The sequence below is a fragment of the Bacillus rossius genome, chromosome 3 (genome assembly GCF_032445375.1).
Source record: "Bacillus rossius redtenbacheri isolate Brsri chromosome 3, Brsri_v3, whole genome shotgun sequence".
NCBI classification, from domain to species: Eukaryota; Metazoa; Arthropoda; class Insecta; order Phasmatodea; family Bacillidae; genus Bacillus; species Bacillus rossius.
Window position 1 is genome coordinate 87313759 of NC_086332.1, and position 19971 is coordinate 87333729.

Here is a 19971-nt window from a genome sequence, read left to right on the forward strand (position 1 = left end):
TTTATAAAGAATCATCGATCCCCCCTATTGAAGCGGGGGGTCCAGGGGTCCTCCCCCGCGAAAATTTGTATTTCAAAGTGGAAAATGGTGCTATTTAAGCAGTTTTATTATCTAAAAATTGATTACACAGCACTTTCTTTGCCCCCGTTTGCCCCCACTTCAAGGATTCAGATGGGGGGGGCAAAATACCCTTGTCCCCCCCCCCCCCCTGTTGTTGCGCCACTGAGTGTAATGGCACTAGTGTTCGCACAATAGCTGCGCGGGAGTGGGTCTAGAGTGCTAGACTGTCACGTGACCCCGGCTCGGCCGGCCACGCTCTGGCGAGCGAGCACGTGACCCTGGTGAATGCTGCGCTGTCGAAAACGTTTTATTTTTTGACAAGGGGAGTTGAGCCAGAGCCCAGTGTGTCCTGGCGCGGGCTGCTGTCTGGCCAGGCCGCGTCCATTCCTCCTTGTGGGCTTAGCTCTAGAGACGTACAGACCGGGGGGCGCAACTGTACAGGCGGAATATGCCCACTAAAAAAAAACAACTGTGCGGTTGAGAAATGCAAACATCAAAAATTAACTTTTAATAATATAAAGAAAACATGGAAATTTCTTAATCATAATTAAAATTAAAATAAGTAATTTTACAGCCATTATAAGAACCGAATTTATGGAATGCTGTATTAACGGAAGGGCGTATTGAGCATAATTGCAAACTATTAAATGTTAGAAAAATTCTTTGGCAATGTTGAATTATCTGGGTAGCAATGAAATAAGCATTACTGCCAAGTGCACATGTGCAGGCGTGTGTTCGTGTGTATTTTTTTTTTTGCAAATGAAACTGAAGTTATGATTTTCAACACTCATACTTTGCGGCGTTTTTTTAAGGGTTTGAAACAAAACACTTTTAATTAGTGTGTTCGTTGTTCCTTATTGGAAAATGATAATCTTAAACTTGTAAGGTAAATATTCCCAGCAACGGACAAAAAAAAAAAAAAAAAAAAAAAATCAAGGTTTCCAACATTTTCTTTAGAAAACCTAATGACTGTTAGGTTGTTAGGTTGCAGATATATACCGCACAGTTTTCAGATTTCCAAAGAAAATAAGAGCGTTAGTTATAGCATTGAGTTGCGACACTTTATCTTTCTTGCTTTGTGGTACAGATGTAAGTGTTGACGCTAGTAAATTTAATTCAGGTTGTTAAGAGTTTGAGGTTTGGAGGGCCTTCGGAAAGCAGCCGAAATGTAGCAGCAAAGAGTTAGGAATCCTGCTTAGTAAACCTTAGGTTTGGAAAATTAATAAGTGAAGACGTGACTACCGCGACCAATATCATCTCTACCGCTGTATTGTTTTTGGTTTACTATCGTCTTGGTTTGAATAATTTATTTTGCAATGGCTAGATGCCAGTAAAATGTTATGACAGGAATACGAACTTGTGGATAAATTAAAGTATAGTAAATTTAACTTTTCATAGCATGCGTCATTTAAGAATACGATTTAAAATGTTGGCTGGAAAGTGGAAAGTAAAAAAAATTGGATGTCTGTAAAGTCGGTTTACGGACGATAGTTTAACGTGACAACGTCATAACAAAACTGTGCCTGAGACCGAGCCGTAATAGGTTTTTGCAACCAAACCATTTAGGCATTAAAAATATTATATTCTTTGAGGAAGAATTTTTTTTAAACATTTTTCTATCTTTTGTATGATAAAATTTACCTCTGCATACTTTTATGAACAAAATTGAATCATTTTTATTGAATTATCACTATTTTGTATGGATACAAAGGAGTGAATGAAATGTACAATTTAATTAATAAATTTACTTTTATTTGCATTCATTATTCAAATATATTTATTACTTTTGAAATGTTACGTGCGCCGTATTTATTTTTACAAGTACAAAAAAAAATTCGCACCTGCCGGGATTCGAACCGACAACATTACAATTCGAAGATAGCGCCGCTGATCGCTCAGCCACGAGGCCATATTCGATAAATAATAGTTTCAGATGTTATATATACGTTTATAAAAATTTTGTTCACGGTAGGGGAATATTATTTCGTTTTTATAACTCGATTTTATAACAAATACGCATCCCAAATACACCAAACTTATTTATAATGTGTTACAATATTTTTTAAAACATTGTGCAAAAGATCCCGGTTGTAATTTTAGTTATTATGTGTAACTGTAAAACACCATTGTTGGTTCAAAACGTATTTGAATATTCAACATTACTTTAAAATAAATGTAGCGATTGTGCTGAAAATCGGTGGACGATCGTTAAATTACATAATATTAATAATTCAAACGACGAAAATATGATTGAAAAGTCAAATCGATGGTCGTTCCAATCGAGTGGAAGAGAGATGCCACGCATGCGTAGGCCCTACAATGAGCATGAAGAGAGATGGCACGCATGCGTACAATGAGCAAATAGGACACATCCGTAGTGGGACATCCGTAGTGGGACACTTTTTCGTGCGTGCAGCCGGCGTTCATCGATTTATTAGACGTTGTCACGTCAAAATTGTTTATTTTTAAAAGAAAAGTTTCGATTAATTTATTCAAATAATAAAAAAATGGCAGTTAATGATTTTGAAGTAGAGATCTCTTTTAGACACTTGTAATTCCGTAAGATGTTTTATATTGTTTTTCAGGTTTTTAGCGATTTGTTTGAGTAAGCTCATGTCACTATCCACTCTCCCGAACTGCAATTGCTAGAGGTATCCTGCCACCTCGTAAGTTGAGGCTCACTAAACTCCACGGCGGTGGAGAGTGTGAAGGCTCGAGCGTGGTCTCGTAGAATTTTTCGATACATCACACCACAGCAGTCATCCATTTCATTTCACCCTCGTTTCAACTTCAACGTTTCACTAACATCCCACCTTACATCATTTAAGAAGTTAAGGTAGGTTGTGGCGATGATTCATCAGAGCGTAACGAAAAGTGCCACTTCCATGTGTGAGTAACTCTATAGAGTGGAGAGGAGGAAAAGGAATTGCGAATAAAGTGAAAAAAAGTGGGTTGCAACACATACACATTATCCTAATTATAAGTTTAATACAATATAATCAAAACAAACATAAGCGAAGAAAGAGCAATGCGCCATGTCTTGCGATATGTGCGTTTGCATCTTTGGACAGGACTCCTTAAACCTGATCGCCACGTTTTGCTGTAAACAAACGTTTGGGATCAATATGTTATGCAAATATTTCCTGCCCTGTTTACAAATACAATTAATTCTGATTAGCAAGATTATGATAAGGATTTCAGTAGAATAGGTGAATTAAAAAAAATGGCACTCTCCATAGTTAATAAACCTCACACAATCTTAAAAAATTTTTAAAGAAAGGATTCAATGTGTTTTTAATAATGTTATCAAAATTCTGTTTCTGAATCAATCTGTACTTGTCTTGATAAATTACAATTAAAATTCAAGATGACTAAACGAGTTCCATTACTGCCGCCGAGTGACGTTGCCATATTCTGAACATCGTGCTCGCCTTTTCTTGACATGAGTTTCCGACAGGAATATGAATGTCAATCTTGGGTTGGATGTCACTTCGGCTGAGGAGTCGACACCACTTAAAACTCGTAAACTATGAAAGCTACAGAGTTTAATGAAATATATCTCGTAAAGTAGACTTTGCTCGTGGTCGTGACGTATGACTCACCTGGTTAACATATGTAGTGATGACGTAATGAGCGCTGGTGAGAGCGTCGAATTGAAGTCGATGAGAGCTGAACTCCCAAAGTCATAGAACGATTTGCGTGATTTAAACTTTAAGTGAGAATTGAGTGGTCCTAGTTGAGTGGAATAACTATAAAGTGTGGTCTTGGAGCCATTTATCGCCAAATGCCCAAGCGAAAACAAGTTATGTTGGAGAAAAGAAAAAAAAAAGCGAAATATCCCAAACAGAAGCAATTAAAAATGCCGAGAAGTATCGTAGGTATCGAATGAGACAAAAAGTAGCGGAGAGAAATGAGTCAGTGGGGCAAAACGAGCTCCCGAACGAGTCGCGAAATTTTCGCTCGAGCGAGCCTCAGCTGTCTACCTCGCGAGAAGCGACGGGTAATACAGAAAATTGTTTGGAAATGGACGTGGATATGCTCTGATGATTCTGATGTTGATATGGAGTCAGTTGAGCCAGTGGTTGTGAACGATGGGTCGAGTTTGTCGCGGTTTGGTGTCGCAATTTTTCTGGCGTTTCCACCCGACCTTCAAGTAAGACGTTCATCGAATTTATGAAAGAAAAAAAAAGCAACATCAAGTTTGTTAAATTATTTTATTTATTTCGTACACAAGATTCTCGTTCTGCGCGACGGAAATTCACGAAACAAACCCCCTGGCGGCTGCAGTCCAAAGTACAACCTACTCAGAATTTTTCGAAGCCTTTCAAAAGTTGCCGGTGTTTTTGTTGACCTCCCAGGGTCGAACCCCGCTCCTCGCTGACTCGCCCGTCTCTCGTCCGCCTCCACGGATCGGCGGCATCGCCTGGGTTGTCGTCGTGCCCATCTTCCCGATTGCAAATCCCGCGGTACTCGCCCGGCACGTGGGCACTCTCTGCTTCTGCTTCCACTCGAACCAGCGACACTCGTAGTAGTGATGATAGCGACGTAACTTCCTGACGTTTGCAGGAACTCTCCTGTGGGTCGTCAACTCACTCAGCGAGTTATTCCTCGTTGATGGAGGACTCGAACCCCTTTCACTCACGCAGTCGTGTTGACGACCGCCTCCTTGGTGAAGTCGGGTGTCACTCGTTCCTCGGACGTCAATTTGCCCAGCGAGTTGCTACTCGTCGATGGAGGACTCGGAACCCGCAAACCCACGGGCGAGTCTCCCGTCACGCCATGCTTCCGTCTTCCGTATAGTCATGCCGTCCAGCATCTTGTCGCCATCTTGTGTGGTGGCTTCGGGTTGGTCCTGGCTAACTCCTGGCGTCGTCGATGTCCGATGAGATACTTGTTGGTGTCGCTGATGTGCTGCGTGCATGGTAGCTCGCTCGACCACCTTACATAATCCCCTGCGAGTAACGGTCATAAAGACCTAGAAGGTAACCAATACATTCTCACCGATTCCTGTTCAGTTTTGGTTGCGTCACAAGAGCTATCGGGAAGTTTCACTAACTCTCAAGTCTGGTTGCTTGCTTCTTACGCGGGCGGAAACGTGATGAGCGTTCGCAGGTTTTCGTCTCCATGTTTGTGAACCTTCAGTGTGAACCAAGTTTGTGAACTTTACTGTTTTATTTTAACTTTTAAGTGAACTGCTGAATACTATGTCTTATCGTTGAAGAGTGAAGTAAGTTTTCACTTCTAGCGTGTGTGGCGGACACGCAACCTTTTATTTATTTTATCGGGCGTAACAGCGAGGTCATTAGAGACGATAACACGCACGACACAAACAGGAAATATCGGGAAGGAATTGGTGATGGCCTACAGTATCTGCCTGGAATGCTACGGGGAAACAGGAAACAACGGAGAACATAAATCAGGATGTCTGGACTGGAACTAGTAGTCAGGTGTAGTGTGTTACCACTGCTGCTTAAAGTCATACATTTTTTTTACCTACTCTCATTGAGCATATAATGTTTCAGACTTGTTACCGATGTAACGTATCCTTACTGAATAATTTTATCATTTCTACAACATTATTTTTGTATGTAGCCCGCACTTCTTAGTTCACGAAGTATAGTTCTATATACATATTTTGTGATGGTTACATTTTCAGAATTTTTCGAAGCAAAATATGCTAGGATCTTCCCATGACGTGTAAGATATTTCCTCTACTGACACCTCCACCATCCACACTCCAACTCCTGCTCTCGAAGTCCTTTTACTATACTACTCACATATTTCTCTGACGTAGCTTCGACACAAGTTCACAACTAGCTGGAATTTGCCATTAAAAAAAATTCATTCGCTGATGTAACTCATGTAAACACTGAAGTCTACCTGTGGCAAACCAACTTTTTGTTCTTCAGAATGAGCTGTTATTCCGACTTAAGAGGAGAAAATTCCTTATGTCGAAGAAACCATGAAATATATATAAAAATTATATATTTTATCAGGAAACGGAAAAAATGAATGAATGGGTGTAACGTCTCGTTGCCATTAGAGGTCATTAGAGACTACGAGGGTGATGAGACGCGAGCGGAGCACCGACGGAACGACGGAACGAATGGGTGTGGGTGCGTCGCGAAACCTCACCGGCTCCGTGCAACGTCCGCCACGTTCCCACTCCGCCGGGAGTCGATCCTGGGAGGCGAGCCATGGGAGCGCAGTACTCATGTTCTAGGTGTGACCGGAGTACCGCCATGTTTCTCCCCAGAACTAATGCTAGAACGAGTCATCTCCTAATATGGGCCAACTGATGTGATTCTTACTGCATATTTCCGTATCCGATGACCTCAAAGAGAACAAAAATTAGCCCAATAACATTTTTTTTATAATATGCGTATGTGAGGAACTCCTGAGACAATGAAAATCGCGGACTAGAAAATATCACAAGACACTGAAAAAATACTAACAAAAACCCCAATAGATCTTTACTGAACGAAAATTTCACCAATGCGCATCTCTACAAACTAAGCTAGTTATCAGGTGACTGATTACGTTAAGTACTCACTTCATTTACTAATTAGTAATAAAAAAAATTATCAATAATATTGCCAGATGAACAGCATTTTAAATATCTAATCTAATGTATCTCAAGTTTACCTTTTTGACGAAACCACATGCTTATTTCAATACAAACCGGAGGTTGGTAAATCCGCATAAACTATGACCTGAGGAAGTTCAACATGCACGAGTACATGCAAAGGCACTTTCTAAGTGTGGGATCGTAAACACAAGGAAAAACTAGAATAAAGGAGTCAGAGAAAAATACTCACAAATCACCCCCAGGCTAAAAAAATTCAAACATGAATCTATAACAGCAACTCTCACAGCAATATTTTCACACTCTTTTCACACAGTTTACTCTGTTCTTTGAAAATAAAAACTTTATCGTAAGTGTGTATTTAGATTCCTCTCTTTCCACATAAAAGAGGTGGTCTGTTACTATTTCACGAAAATCATACATATGTACATCCACGTAGGTAACTAATAAATGTTACAAACACTTTGGAAACCACTGAAGATATCCAACAAGGGGAGGGCGAGACCTTCGAGTCACCGATTTAGACGTCCCTTTGCGAGAATACAGTATTCCCCAATAACAATCTACCCTGTAAAGGAGATAACCCCAATTCTCAATTCTTCTCGAGACACAGCCGATCGTAAAACGAGGCAAAACTTTATATATGTAGTATCAAATTTTTGTTTAACTTTTTATTGAACACAAGTTCATAAAGTTTTTTTTTATAGATTGTGTTTTGTTTTTAAGATTTTAAATTATTTTATTTGCAATATATTAAATTAAAGAAGAGTTTGCAAGAAGATTATATATATATATATATAGTTTTTAGCTGATTATTTTATAGAGTTTAAAAATGTAAGCATCTTTAATAATTTGTTTGAACCTTTTAGATATATAAAAAAATGTCTAGTTATTTGCAGACTTCCTTGGATGGCTCGCTTGGTGGATCTTCGGTGCCAATGACGGCGGGGATGATGCGCTGTGGGTGCACACCGGAGTGTCTGAAACTTCACCATGAGGTATCCGAGGCTTTCTGCACGCTCGTGTAAGGCCTGTCTGCAAGCATGTCGGTTCCGTTAGTTATAGTAAAGCCCGTTCTACAACGGCACGGGAACGGAGACGGATCTCCCGGAACATATATCACTATCGCGACTATGATGCTTCCGCAATGCACGGAAACTTAACAAGTTACAACCAATTATATTTCTTTCAAGGTTACGAAGCATTAATTTAATTTTAAAAAATAATTATGCTTCGAGATTATAACATTGGCAGAATTTACATATACAATAAAAATAAACAACAAAGTATTGTACTTGAATCAATTTATAGCACATTTAGAACATAAACAGACATGGCTACCACCAAATACTTGGCTTCTATTCGTCGCACGGAGCAACGTGAACGGAAGAGATCATCACTGCCGAGCTAACCCGTACGGGTCCGTCTCCGTCTGCGTGCTGTTGGCGAAACTCTATTCCGTTAGATTCGTCTCCGTTTACGTGATCCGTCACCGTTAGATCCATCTCCGTTTCTGTTTCCGCGTTGTAGTAGAAAGGGCCTAAAGTGCTATCGGCCTGGTTTAAAATTATACCAGCTCTTTAATGGAATATTTGCCACGAACCTTTGCGTCGTTTTGAGTGCCGAACTAACAGTTTAACAGCCGGAAATTTACATCAAATTTCCCGTATTTTAAGAACAACTGTGCCCGGTAAAGTTTTAAAAATAACTTTTCAGTGTCTGTACGCATTTATTTGATAAATTATTAACTAAATGGAAGAGTCTGGGTACTCTAAGCCGAGAGCAAGGCTTACAACTCTCTTTCGGCATAGAATGAGGGGTAACAAGCGGAACAACAATTTAAAAGGCAACATATGGTCAAATGCGAAACTACGTTCCAGTGGAAACTAAAGTAGCCTTACTTTTATTAAATTTTCTCTGCACGTTCGCTTTTCTACTCCAAGTCTATGGAACCTCTATGCCAGAAGCTTCATTTCGCCATGCCCATCTTTCCTCCTCGCAATAAACAATAACTACGGTTCGGCGCTCTCGCAGGGAAGAAAGACCCTTGAGCAATTTCCAAATTCGCAGCAGCAGCATGACCACGTACTTCCACTACCCGCCGCAGCCGCTGCAGGACGAGCTGAAGAAGATCGCCGACTCGCTGATGGCGCCGGGCAAGGGCATCCTGGCGGCCGACGAGTCCGTGTCCACCATGGGCAAGCGGCTGGCCGACGTGGGCGTCGAGAACTCGGACGAGAACCGGCGGCGATACCGCGAGCTGCTCTTCACCACCAACAGCACGGTGGGCAACAGCCTGTCGGGCGCCATCATGTTCCACGAGTCGGTGTACCAGGCGACGGCCGACGGCGTGCCCTTCACGCAGGTGCTCGCGTCCAAGGGCATCATCCCGGGCATCAAGGTGGACAGCGGCACGGTGCCCCTGTTCTGCTCGGAGGACGAGGTCACCACGCAGGGGCTGGACGACCTGGCGCAGCGCTGCGCCCGCTACAAGCGCGACGGCTGCCACTTCGCCAAGTGGCGCTGCGTGCTCAAGGTGCGTGCGCCGGCCAACCTCGCCACTCTTACAGCGCGGCTTTCCCGTCAAGTTATAACAACATTCAGAAAATACGTTTTTTCTTCTAAAACTAGAGAGGTTCCTGTGTTTACCCTTAAAACATTATTTCTAAATTCCTATTCGTTTCTGAGAAATTTCCGATTATAGGTGACATTGGATAGCCTACGCAGTGAAGCGGCCGTCGCCATGTTTTGCTTTAATTGCGTTGCCATACGTACATCCATACATACATCTGAGCAATTTCCGTTTATATGTAATTTCTCAGAAACCAGTAGGCGCTGTTTTCAGGGTATTACCCATTCAATTTTTATAATAAGTTTTGGAGTAACAGTAACATAATTATACTAGTGAAAAATTTCATTTTGCGTACGTCATCAAACACATGCCTACAAATCATTAGGCTTTTTGTTATCAGGCGGAGGAATTTTAAGCAGTGCTTCCAAAAAAATGTTCGATCGGAGGAGAACTCCAACAGTAGGTTTTAATCAAATACACTATAAATTAATACCGGACAGCTCCAATTTTTTATTTTATTTTGTGAAAACATGGCGTTGTTTTCGCGTCAGGCCAATAGATGGCAGGCGGTATGCCCAGTATGAACAATGTAGCTGCTTGATACGTTATGACAAAAGAAAATAACTTTCTCATCTCTTAGAAAAACCCATAAACCTCCAGTGCTTCAAATGTCTCAAAACGAAGTTGATCGTTTGCCACCAGAAAATGTATAGCATATTTCCTGCCGCTACTATCACCCGCGGGGGTGTGCTCGCGACGGGGCGACGGGGCGACGGGGCGCGATGACGGAGCAGAGTCGCCCTGGCCGCAGGTGAAGCGCAACACGCCGTCGCCGCTGGCCATCGCGGAGAACGCCAACGTGCTGGCGCGCTACGCCTCGGTGTGCCAGGCGTCGCGCATCGTGCCCATCGTGGAGCCGGAGATCCTGACGGACGGCGGCCATGACCTCAGCCGCTGCCAGAAGGTGTCGGAGGCCGTGCTGGCGGCCGTGGTGAAGGCGCTGCACGACCACCACGTCTACTGGGAGGGCTGCATCTTCAAGGTCGGTCCCGGACCCGCCCCCGGCTCGCGGTCTCAGCTCCACTGTGTTCCGTACGTCGCGGCTTTTCCTCACATCAACAATAACACTCCGAAAATACATTTTTAGAACACTAAGAGACGTTCCTTTATTTGCTATGAACAGGGCCGGTGCAAGGTAAATTGGCGCCCTAGGCGAAAACCTTAATGCCCCCCCCCCCCCCGCCCCCCCGGGCCGGGCACCCAAAAAAAAAAAAAAAAAATCTTGCCTCAAAATACATCACGTAAGCCTAATATTTTGTCAACAATCAAATAAAAGTAGGCTTGTGTTTTTTTTTTTACTTTTTTACTTATTAAAAAATCATAAACAGGTAACCGTGGACTTTAAATAATTACTTATATCAATATAAACATTCCAAACTGTTACAAAAATCCATTTTCATCTAGTTTCAATAATCGTTAAACATATATCAGCTGTTGTGTCGTGTTGCGCCGCCCCCAGCTACTTGGCGCCCTAGGCGGTTGCCTAGTTCGCCTATATGGACGCGCCGGCCCTGGCTATGAAAACAACGTTGATAATTTCCTTCTGTTTACTGAGAAATCACTGTTTGTAGCTCTCAGAAACCAATAAGAATATAAAGACGCTGTTTTCAGAATAAATACAGGAACGCCTCCAGTTAAAAAAAAAAAAAAGTATTTTCGAAATTCTATTATTAATTTCGGGAACACTTCGCGACGTAAGAATATTAACTTAAAATCACCTGCTTCGTGGACTGATGCAGATACGTGTAAACCGTTAGTGTTCTTGGCCCGACCATCCCGATCTCGATGTTCCATGGCTCACGGAAAATGCCTGGACCTTTTTCTTACTGCTGGCCACGGCTGGCTCCTGTCGCAGCAGCCCACAGATATCTCACAGGGGCGAAGCCAGAGGGGGGCCCGTGGGATCCGGACCCTTCTTTCCTCGATTACAAATAAGCTAAGGCAGAATATCACAGCTGTAGCAAACCTAGCTACATAAGGTTACAGAGATATTATTTTAGAAGATTTTTTAAATCCTTGTGGGCTACAATAACGTATATCCTCCCCATTATAGCCTACATTTCTCACACACACAGAAGCGGCAGAGATTGTGTTTCCTATTAGTCTATATTTAATTCCGGTTTGCACACGTGTTTTGTAAGTATTTCTTTCATACAAACTTGACATGAGTGTGTCACGTATTTATTAACATTAATGTGTGTTCATTACGTTTTACGTATTATTTAAAAAATGACCTAAAGACAAGGTATTAAAACAATTAAATGAAAACCAGAAATATTAAATAATCAGTTTAAATTTCTTAAGCCAAATCACTGCTTAAATTTTTATGTGTAAACGTTGGAGTTCTATAAGTCCACTGTTCTCCGGGATTTTAGTGTGACAATCAATTTTCTTTTATAATTGAACTACAAAGAGAACTTGCTCATAAACAAGATATGATGGTTGAACCGGACACCCTCCTTCACAAAGTCCTGGCTACGGCCTGGCTGACTAATAGAGCGTTACGGTTTCGTCGTAGCAAGACGCGAGCTCGACTCGAGAAAGTGAACTATCACCGGGTCGTCACCAGAGTTGTTCGGGACCGACTGAGACCTGCTCGTCTGAGAGTCGGGGGCCTTGCGCCGACGATGGTTGTACGCTCGACCCACGCGCTTACCGGCTGGCGGGCGCAGATGGGCGCAATGCGACCAGCACGACGCTAATAAAATATTTTTTCAACCAATCACGTTCGGTACATCTGAGTCGTCGCGCGACAGAAATGGGAGACGAGTCATACTTTCAAATATAAAGTTTTTAAATTCGGTTTCCACTGCATTTTCAGGTGCGATATTACTGAAACGAGTATCATAATTTTGTTTTGGAATGATGATTGAACTTGTGCAATGTAAAATACAATTATATTTTGAGGATTTGTTGAAGTGGTTGAAATTCGAACTCCCTTGGTCGTAATGGTTGAGAAGACAGCGAGCGCTCTTATCGCTCGCCTCCACGTTCACCTGACATAACGCAATGCGATTTTTTTTTCCTTTGGGGCTTTGTAAAAAATCGTGTACGTTCCGCCGCTACCTAATGACCTGCCAGAGATGAGACACAGAATTGAAAAGGCTATTGCTTTCAATACTCCGGACTTATTAAACAAATTGTGGGAAGAATTGAACTTTAGGTTGAATGTGTGCCGTATAACTAAAGGTGCACATTTGTAAGTAAAACTAAGGTTATTTTTTCTTCAATTTGATGTATGATTTGTTGTAAATAGTCTAAATTAAACTGTTATAAGATACCACTGAAAATGGAATATAATTCTATGGACAGCCTGTACTTATAGCTCTGCGGTATCCTTGTCCTAATTGGCTACACGCGTTGCTCGGCGCACATGCGCTGGAGTAAGGAATTATATGATTTTCCAAAATGTCCGAGTGCCGATTGAGTGCTTTATCTCAGTGCGTGTGCATTGGTTGTATTCCACTTTTTTGGCGTACCATTTCCTGAGTCAATCAGTTGTAGCAGAGTATTTAGAAATTCAACTGCCGTTTTTCACAAAAAGGATCTGGTGTGCGTATGTATCAATAATGCTTCAGTATAAACTAAGTTTTCTTACGTTTTAACAATGCGTCAGGTGCACAAATGTAAGATTTTCATTCAAAAAATAAAAAACCAATAAGTACATATATAAGTATAATTTTATCGCAAATGACATGAAGACATGTTTTCTGGGTGCATTCATTATTTGATTATTACTTACAAGAACTATTTTTGTCGTTCTAGAAGTAGAAATTATGTGTACTTAAATTACCATATTAAATATGGCAGGTAAATGGCAGGTCAAAGCCTAACTGCAACTGGTGTGTCAGAATTGAGAGGCGACCTTTCATTCCGTTTTTATGGGGAACTTTCCTCTCTCCTTATAATCCCCAGAAGCTTAAGAGCCAGGTAGATGAGCAAGGGGTGGTTGTGTGTGCGATTAGCTGTCCATCCCTAGTAACCATTCCCTGCTAGAAGTGGTGGGGGAAAGGGATTTTTTTGTGTGTTGTGAAACTTGTTCCCCCCCCCCCCCCCCCCCAAAAAAAAAAAAAAAAAAAGCAGGCCCACATATTCTAAAGCTGGCTGCACAAAAGAAAAAATAACAGTAACAACAGTAGGTCGTGCGCACAAGATTTGACCGCCATGTTTCCGAACATTCACAATAGCGCATAGGACGGTCGTGTGCATGGGAGACAGGACCTCCTCATATAAGGGAAATGAATATATGTGGACACATGACGCAACAACCAATGACAGTAGAGTACGAAGCCATTTTGGCGGGACTAGAGAACAGTTTATATCTTACATGTTTGAAAAACTGTGCTCACAAATTGCTGGTCAGATGTCACAATATAATAATTTGGTAGTTAATATAATTACTTACTAACAATGCCAACACATGCCAGTAGATGGAAATAGCCGATTCTGGGACAGGCGCAGGATCGAGGATCCGGCGGCCATCTTGGATGACGTCATTTAATCCGAATGCTAATCCATGCTAATCGGTATGCTAATCTATGCTAATCTATGCTAATCCATGCCAATCTATGCTAATCCATGCCAATATATGCTAATCCGTATGCCAATCTATGCTAATCTGTATGCCAATCTATGCTAATTCGTATGCCAATCTATGCTAATTCGTATGCCAATCTATGCTAATCCATATGCCAATCTATGCTAATCCATATGCCAATCTATGCTAATCCATCCGCCATTTTGTATTTCTAGAAATTTCCACCAACTTCGAATCGTGACGTCACCGTTGCACTTTTCGTCACGGCCGCCATCTTGCATTCGAATTTTTTTTTTCGAACTTCAACTTTTCGAAATTCGATGTAATCATCAGCCGCCATCTTGTTTCGTCTGCTGGTGGCCGCCATCTTGTTTTCGTCTGCTGGTGGCCGCCATCTTGTTTTCGTCTGCTGGAGGCAGCCATCTTGTGACGTCATATAGTTCTGTTGGTCGCCACCAGATAGCAGCAGGGATTATTTTATTTTTTTCTTTAACTAAAATATTTTCAGTGCCGAGGCTGGGATCCGATCCATGGGACGTGAAAACGTCCAGGATGTCGTGGTTACGAGGCGGTCGCCTTGACCACTAGACCACGAGACCAGTTGGGATATAGTGGAATAAATAATCTATATATGATACGTACTGACGGCAAGTTTATGATAAATGGGGGGGAGGGTGTTTTTGCCTTCCTTAATGCATACCTAAGGCGCCACATTTGAAATTAAAATTATTATACAGCCGCCATCTTTAATTCCAGCACAGACTACCAGATGGCGCTAAATTCAAAAATTAGTTGCCAGAGGCTGGCTGGTAGATGTCGCTAGTATCGCGCGCCAAATTCAAAAATTAGTTGTCAGAGGCGCCGCCATCTTGGTTCTCAAGTTGGCTGGTAGATGTCGCTAGTATCGAGCGCCAAATTCAAAATTAGTTGCCAGAGGCGCCGCCATCTTGGTTCTCCAGTTGGCTGGTAGATGTCGCTAGTATCGCGCGCCAAATTCAAAATTAGTTGCCAGAGGCGCCGCCATCTTGGTTCTCCAGTTGGCTGGTAGATGGCGCCACCGTCGCCATATTTTAGTTCATATAATCGATACCAGATGATGCCACCATCGCCATCTTTAGTTCCTAGTGTTGCTACCAGAGTGTGCCACCATCGCCATCTTTAATTCTTAAAGTTACCGCCGGAGCGCGCCACCGTCGCCGTCTTAAATTCTTAAATTTACTGCCGGATGGCGCCAAGTGTTATGTAGTCAGTCGACACAGGTCGGGAACGAGTCGAGACAAATCTAGACAGTCGAGACAAGTCGGGGGACAAGACGAGACAAGTCGGTAGCCTGTATTCACCAAGTTCTCCGTTGCCATCACAGCCACCCGGGTATCTGACGAGTCCTAATTAATATACTCGTACACATACTACCTCTATAACCTCTACAAAAAAAATGACCGTACCTACTCCAAAAGGACATATATATTACACCCACATGCAAACATTTGATAACCATCAAGAATGCCAACATACAAAAATAAATTAACCATCGCTGAAACAAATTTCCCAACATTAATTACAATAAAAAAAGTCCGGTAAGTAGTATAGGATAGGGGCTGCGGGCGCACGGGTTCTGGGTGAGGAGCCTGAGGAGCCGACTGCCATCTTGGATTGTGACGTCACGGCGGCCATCGTGGAGGAGTGTAACGGGACACAGCGTAACGGGACAAGTTTGACCTTGACCTTTGACCCTCAAAATTCGCCAAAATTGGGCAAAAATTGCCCAAAATTCCTCAAAATTCGCCAAAATATACATTTCTGTGGAAAAAAATTCCGCCAAAAAATCTCAAAAAATTCCTCAATTCAAAAATTCCCGTTTTCGAGAGAAAAATTCCTGTTTCGAGGGAAAATTTCCCGTTTTTAGTCCCTAAAAATCCCAGCGGCTAGAAATGTCCATATGTAGGCTTAAGCATCCATGTCTACAGCCTACGATAAGCCTCTGACGTCATCATGGATTATGACGTCACCGTTGTAATTTTCGTTACGGCCGCCATCTTTAACTTTTTTTATTTATTATCCGATTTTAATAAAAAAAATTTCAAATTAATAAAAAAATAACTTAATAAATTTTTAGTAAAAAATATTTAAAAAAACAAACATTTACGACACGGAGTTCGAAGTCCTCGGTTCGAACCCGACGAGTGCAAAAAAAAATTAAAAATGGCGACCGATCCTTCCCCCGTGGTGGGTGCTAGCAGACTGACTCCCACCACTTTTTTTCAAAGCATATATATCGTCACCTAGTATGACGTCATGTCCGCCATCTTGTCTTCGATGCTGGAAGCCATCATCATTGTATCGTCGGCGAGAGTGCGCTGATGTCATGTTAGTTTAGTTCTTATCCGCTAGAGTACAGTAATCATTTATTACTATGACACTCGCCATCTTGAAATTCGGCCGCCATCTTGAAAATCCGTAATTATTTAGCTAGAAATTCGGGAAACGTTCCAATATTCATTAAATAAATCACTCATTAATTTACATATTGATTCGATGGATTCCTGTCCTCGGTTCGATACCCGATCGATGCAATAATGTTTAATTTTATGTAAAAAATAATAATTTCAATAAACCATGTTCAACATTCGTAAAGAGACTCTAAATCCTCTACGACCATCATCCTATCAGACATCAAGACCACCATCTTGGAAATCCGTAATTTTAAAGCTAGAGATTCGGGAAAAAATCCAAAATTCATTAAATAAATCACTCATTAATTTACATATTGATTCGATCCGCTCCTGTCCTCGGTTCGATCCCTGGACGATGCAAAACATATTAATTTTAAGTGAACTATAATAATTTTAATAAATAATCATCAAAGTCCTAAATAAAGCATAGTTTCCAAATCAACCATCATCCTATAAGTCATTATGGTCACCATCTTGGAATCGTGTAATTATTTAGCTAGAGATGCGGGAAAAAGTTCAAAATTCATTAACTTAATGTGGAATCTATATATACTGATTGATTAGATCGAATAAGGTCCTTGGTTCGATCCCTGGTCGATACAAATCAACTTTAATTTTAAAAAATACCACAAAAGCGACAGGTTTGAGAAATAAAAACACCGCAAGTTCTTTTAAAAAATTTTATTACATAAATTCAATACACTACTACAAGTACAAAAAAAACACAGACAAATTAATAAAGCCTTTTTGGATTCCTCGATTCAAACAGTCTTCTTATTGTACGGACTAAGCCTTTTACATGACTTTAAAAATCTATCCGATCCGTTCATCACCACAGCCAGAGACGGACTGAAGTTCATATCACTTATATAGTCTCATTAGCCGGTACAACACATGAGTCAAATCAATAACCATGTTCATTATACGTCTCGGAGCATTTTTTATAATGACGATGTAAGCTATCGAGACGTGAAATTAGTTTATTGCACTTATTGCACTGAAATTGTATTCTTTGAACATTATTAGAACAACCGCTTCTTTCATGTCTGCGAGCATTTGAGGTGATAGTAAATGATGCACCACAGTATTTGCACTGATGCGAAGTACGCTCTTCATTAATTGAAGTATTCAATGCTGATGAAACTTCAGCTGATGGTGGAACAGCACATATCGAAGTCTCCTCCAGTGTTGTCAGAGGAGTTGCCAACGGGATCTGCTCCAACATCGTCGGCGCCGACGTCATGGTTCCCGTAGTCGATGGTACATCCTCCATCGAGTACGACGTTAAAGTCGGTAAAGATGCCATCGAAGTCTCAAGAACAGGCCTGTTACGCGACTTATGCACCAGAAGAAACAAACTAGGTGATCCGTACACCGTCGACGGCAGTAACAAACTGAGCGTCCTGCTTTCTACGACTCGTTTATATACATGCACCGTATGGAATAATACGCTAGTCAAATCAAGAACCATTTACAATAATACTAGAGTCAAATCTACAAATTAAAAAAGAGGATCATTTGATCGAAAAAAATATCGATCTCTCCAATATACGCCCGGCTCCAAGAGCTACAATTCACGTCATCAGATCCAACTACATTTTGCTCCTATGCTTCAATTGACCATTAGCTGCAAGTGCTCCAACAGCTCCATCAGCTTCAACACGTAATGTACGCAATGTACGCGCAATACATGCAATTTACACACAATAAATGGAATGATTACACAGTACACACAGGAAACGGAACGTACACACAGTACACACAGGAAACGGAATGTACACACAGTACACACAGGAAACTAAACGGACACACAGTACACACAGGAAACTGAACGGACACACAGTACACACAGGAAACTGAACGGACACACAGTACACACAGGAAAATGAACGTACACACAGTACACACAGGAAACTGAACGTACACACAGTACACAAACAGGAAACGGAACGTACACACAGTACACACAGGAAACTAAACGTACACACAGTACACACACAGGAAAACTGAACGTACACACAGGAAACGGAACGTACACACAGTACACACAGGAAACTGAACGTACACACAGTACACACAGGAAACTGAACGTACACACAGTACACACAGGAAACTGAACGTACAAACAGTACACACAGGAAACTAAACGTACACACAGTACACACACAGGAAACGGAATGTACACACAGTACACACAGGAAACGGAACGTACACACAGTACACACAGGAAACGGAACGTACACACAGTACACATAGAAAACGGAACGTACACACAGTGCACACAGAAAACGGAACGTACACACAGTGCACACAGAAAACGGAACGTACACACAGTGCACACAGGAAACGGAACGTACACACAGTCCACACAGGAAACTGAACGTACACACAGTACACACAGGAAACGGAACGTACACACAGTACACACAGAAAACGTAATGATCACACATACAGTAGCGGAAACACACACAGGCTTTGTTGGAAATCAGAATACAAGAAATAAAAAACATTAATTTTTACTTTAAATATTTTATTACTTCTCAACATTACACAAATACAAGTAAAAGAAGCCATTATTGTATGTAGCCAGCTTTCCTCAGTTCTTTGAGTATGAAGGATATTTCTTTGATGCACGGATAGTTTCCTGCACAAAGCGAGCCATGTAGAAGTCTTAGCCGGTCAACCAATATGTTTGGATCTTTCCATGATGTGTAATCAATCTCTTCTACCACCATCTTACTTGCTTGTTTATTATAAATACTTTTAATATCACAATCATCCCAGTGATCATAATAAGCATTATCAGATTTATTTATTATAACACGACGTTTCCATCGTTTCGGTCTCAGGACATCGCCACATTCTTCGATCTTGTCAGCTCTAGGTGCTTCATCACAGTCTATGCCTTTGTCAACAGCCTCAGAGTCACTGTAACAATCACTGTAGAAGACATCCTCTTCACCCAGATTACCGTATGAATTCGCTATCGATGATGTCGTAGTGTCTTCATCGTCTTCATGCTTCCTTTTTAGGGGTCCATCATTTTTACAAAGAATGGAGGATCTACTGAATATAGGCTTGAATGTATTCTCACTTTTCACGGTGTTGATACTTCCATTAGTTTCAGTCTTCCCGAAGCCATTAGCATCCTTCAATTTATGTTCTTCCTCACGATCGGGTGAGCTAATACCATCACGCTCAGGACAGGGAAAATTATTGTCATAATGCAGATTACTCTTCTTTAGTCTAGTGGATCCATCGGTGTCCTCTATGCCGTAAGTAGTCTTGACTTTACATGTTCTACCATGTCTTTTTAAGCTGTCATTTCGTGTTAACAACCTGCTACAACGATTACAGCTTAACATGTTGCGTAGTGGGTTTCTAGCACAATCATTCTTCTCATGACGTCTGGCATTCCTTCTCATGACAAAATCCTTGCCACAGTATCTACAGCGGCTTCCTTCCGATTCAGCTATAGATAACAAACCACGATCCATGATAGCTTCTGTGACTAATGTTAGATACAAACTGTCAGTTTTCTCCAATTGGAACCATTTCTTAAATAGAGTTTTTGAAATATTTCATCAGCGAGAGTTAAGTTATCTAATGCAAAGCAAATTGTTGCAAGTAGTTCCGGCTGTCGTCAACAGATGGCGCCACGTGTTGCTTGCAGGTAAATAATATATATTTCATTAATGTAGGA

General features: G+C 41.4%; 2 protein-coding genes across 2 annotated transcripts in view; one reads left to right on the forward strand and one right to left on the reverse strand.

Annotated features, from left to right (window-relative positions):
* Positions 1-19971, reverse strand: part of LOC134531337 (protein tincar) — a 300099-nt gene that overhangs the window by 54380 nt on the left and 225748 nt on the right. The window lies entirely within an intron of this gene.
* LOC134531010 (fructose-bisphosphate aldolase-like) overlaps positions 8503-19971 on the forward strand; it is a 34024-nt gene continuing 22555 nt past the window's right edge. Inside the window, exons 1-2 of the mRNA XM_063366447.1 lie at positions 8503-9182; positions 10030-10260. Of these exons, the coding sequence (XP_063222517.1) occupies positions 8724-9182; positions 10030-10260 (690 nt within the window). The 5' untranslated portion in view covers positions 8503-8723. The remainder of the gene's footprint in view (positions 9183-10029; positions 10261-19971) is intronic.